At 38.3% G+C, this 1,973-nt stretch overlaps 1 protein-coding gene across 1 annotated transcript; it reads right to left on the reverse strand.

The window, feature by feature from the left end:
- Positions 1-1,522: 1,522 nt before the first annotated feature.
- On the reverse strand, positions 1,523-1,717 carry SARC_14446 (hypothetical protein; the record flags this gene model as incomplete). Its single annotated transcript, XM_014291419.1, has 1 exon — positions 1,523-1,717. A coding segment is annotated over one exon (195 nt), but the record flags the coding sequence as incomplete, so codon positions are not given.
- Positions 1,718-1,973: the final 256 nt, after the last annotated feature.

A 1,973-nucleotide genomic window follows, 5' to 3' on the forward strand; every position in this document is an offset into this window, starting at 1 on the left:
GCATATGCATGTACATGTACATGTACATGTATATATATATATATTTTATATATATATATATATATATATATATACATATACACAGGTATGTATGTTATTATGTGATATTATGTGATATATATATACATATACATATGTGTGTATGATATGATATGATATTATGTGATATATATATATATATATATAGAATTTTATATATTAATACTACATATACTTATATTCACATCTGTAGAGACAGAAGCATATATGTATATATATGTATACTTGTACTCATATTTTTCTGCCAGTGAAGGCATATTCGATATATCGAATTCAACTGAATTTGCAATGTAAGTTGTGATACAGGTTTATCTTCCATACGTTTCATTGCCCGTACTGCAAGTGAACTAGTCTACTGTAGGCCATTGCCATCGTACCCTACCCCCCTGAACGTTCGTATGTAATGAATTTAAACATATATGGAGGTCGATTCAGTGTATCGTTTAATGAAATCGAACACATATGGAGGTTGATTCAGTGTATTATATGAATTCAAACACATATGGAGGTTGATTTAGTTTATTATATGAATTCAAACACATGGAGGTTGATTCAGTGTATTATATGAATTCAAACCCATATGGAGGTTGATTCAGTGTATTGTACAATGAATTCAAATCCCATATGGAGGTTGATTCAGTATATTGTACAATGAATTCAAACTCATATGGAGGTTGATTCAGTGTATTGTACAATGAATTCAAACCCGTATGGAGGTTGATTCAGTGTAACCAGTAGGTGTCCTCGTATTACAACCCATCCATTCCTCGTAATAAACCACGGTGTGTGATCGGTTGGTTTAAGTCCGTAGCTTTTGTACACGGGTCACTCCCCCACTCCCGCGCCGCAAGTGCAAGCGCACACACCGCACAATTAATTGATCAGTGTTTGCAATCCCAATTCAGAGAAATCAATGTGTGTGTGCCAATTGGGATACCTATACGCTTCGTATGTATGCACATACAAGGTCATTCTTGTATGTCTGTCTAAGGGTCTATGCCGTCATCGAGTCCAGCTTCTATGTATTAGGATCACTAGCCCACTCCGTCTCCTATGTAACCGGCTACTTATACAAAGACGTTCAATACGCACACACCTATACTAATCTTCATTCATTCTTTTAATACGCACACACCTATACTACTCTTCATTCATTCTTTTAATACGCACACACCTATACTACTCTTCATTCATTCTTGTATGCACACACCTGTACTACTCTTCATTCATTCTTTTAATACGCACCCACATATACTACTCTTCATTCATTCTTGTATGCACACACCTATACTACTCATCATTCATTCTTCTAATACGCACACACCTATACTACTCTTCATTCATTCTTTTAATACGCACACACCTATACTACTCTTCATTCATTCTTTTAATACGCACACACCTATACTACTGTTCATACATTCTTTCAAAACGCACACACCTATACTACTGTTCATTCATTCTCTTATGTTTATCTAAGAGCCTATGTCATCATCGAGTCCAGTTTCTTGGTATCGGGGTCACTAGCCCATTCCGTCCAGCTACCATCGTACACAGCTGCGTCTGCACGCCCACACTCGTGCGCCGCTAGTGCCAGGACACAAGCAGTCAACCCACTACCACAGGAGAAGGTCAAGCCTTTCTCGGTTAGGTCGATCTCGGCCTTGGCAAACTCGGCCTGTGTATGGTGTATGTATGCGAGGTGTAAGAGTACGCGGAAAGACGTATGTTTTGCATGAGTAGGGTAGGATTGTACTATATTGTTTTGTGTGAACATTAGCTGGTGAAGGTGCATTTCTATAGGTTACCCCTGGGGCGCGGGGGGGGGGGTTGACGTGAGCGGAAAGACTCATGTTTTGTATGTGTAGGGTAGGATTATATTGCATAGCTGAAGAAATACATAAGACACAAGTTTATAAAAGAGTTCAGGGGGA

This window comes from Sphaeroforma arctica (genome assembly GCF_001186125.1).
Source record: "Sphaeroforma arctica JP610 unplaced genomic scaffold supercont1.4640, whole genome shotgun sequence".
NCBI lineage: Eukaryota > Ichthyosporea > Ichthyophonida > Sphaeroforma > Sphaeroforma arctica.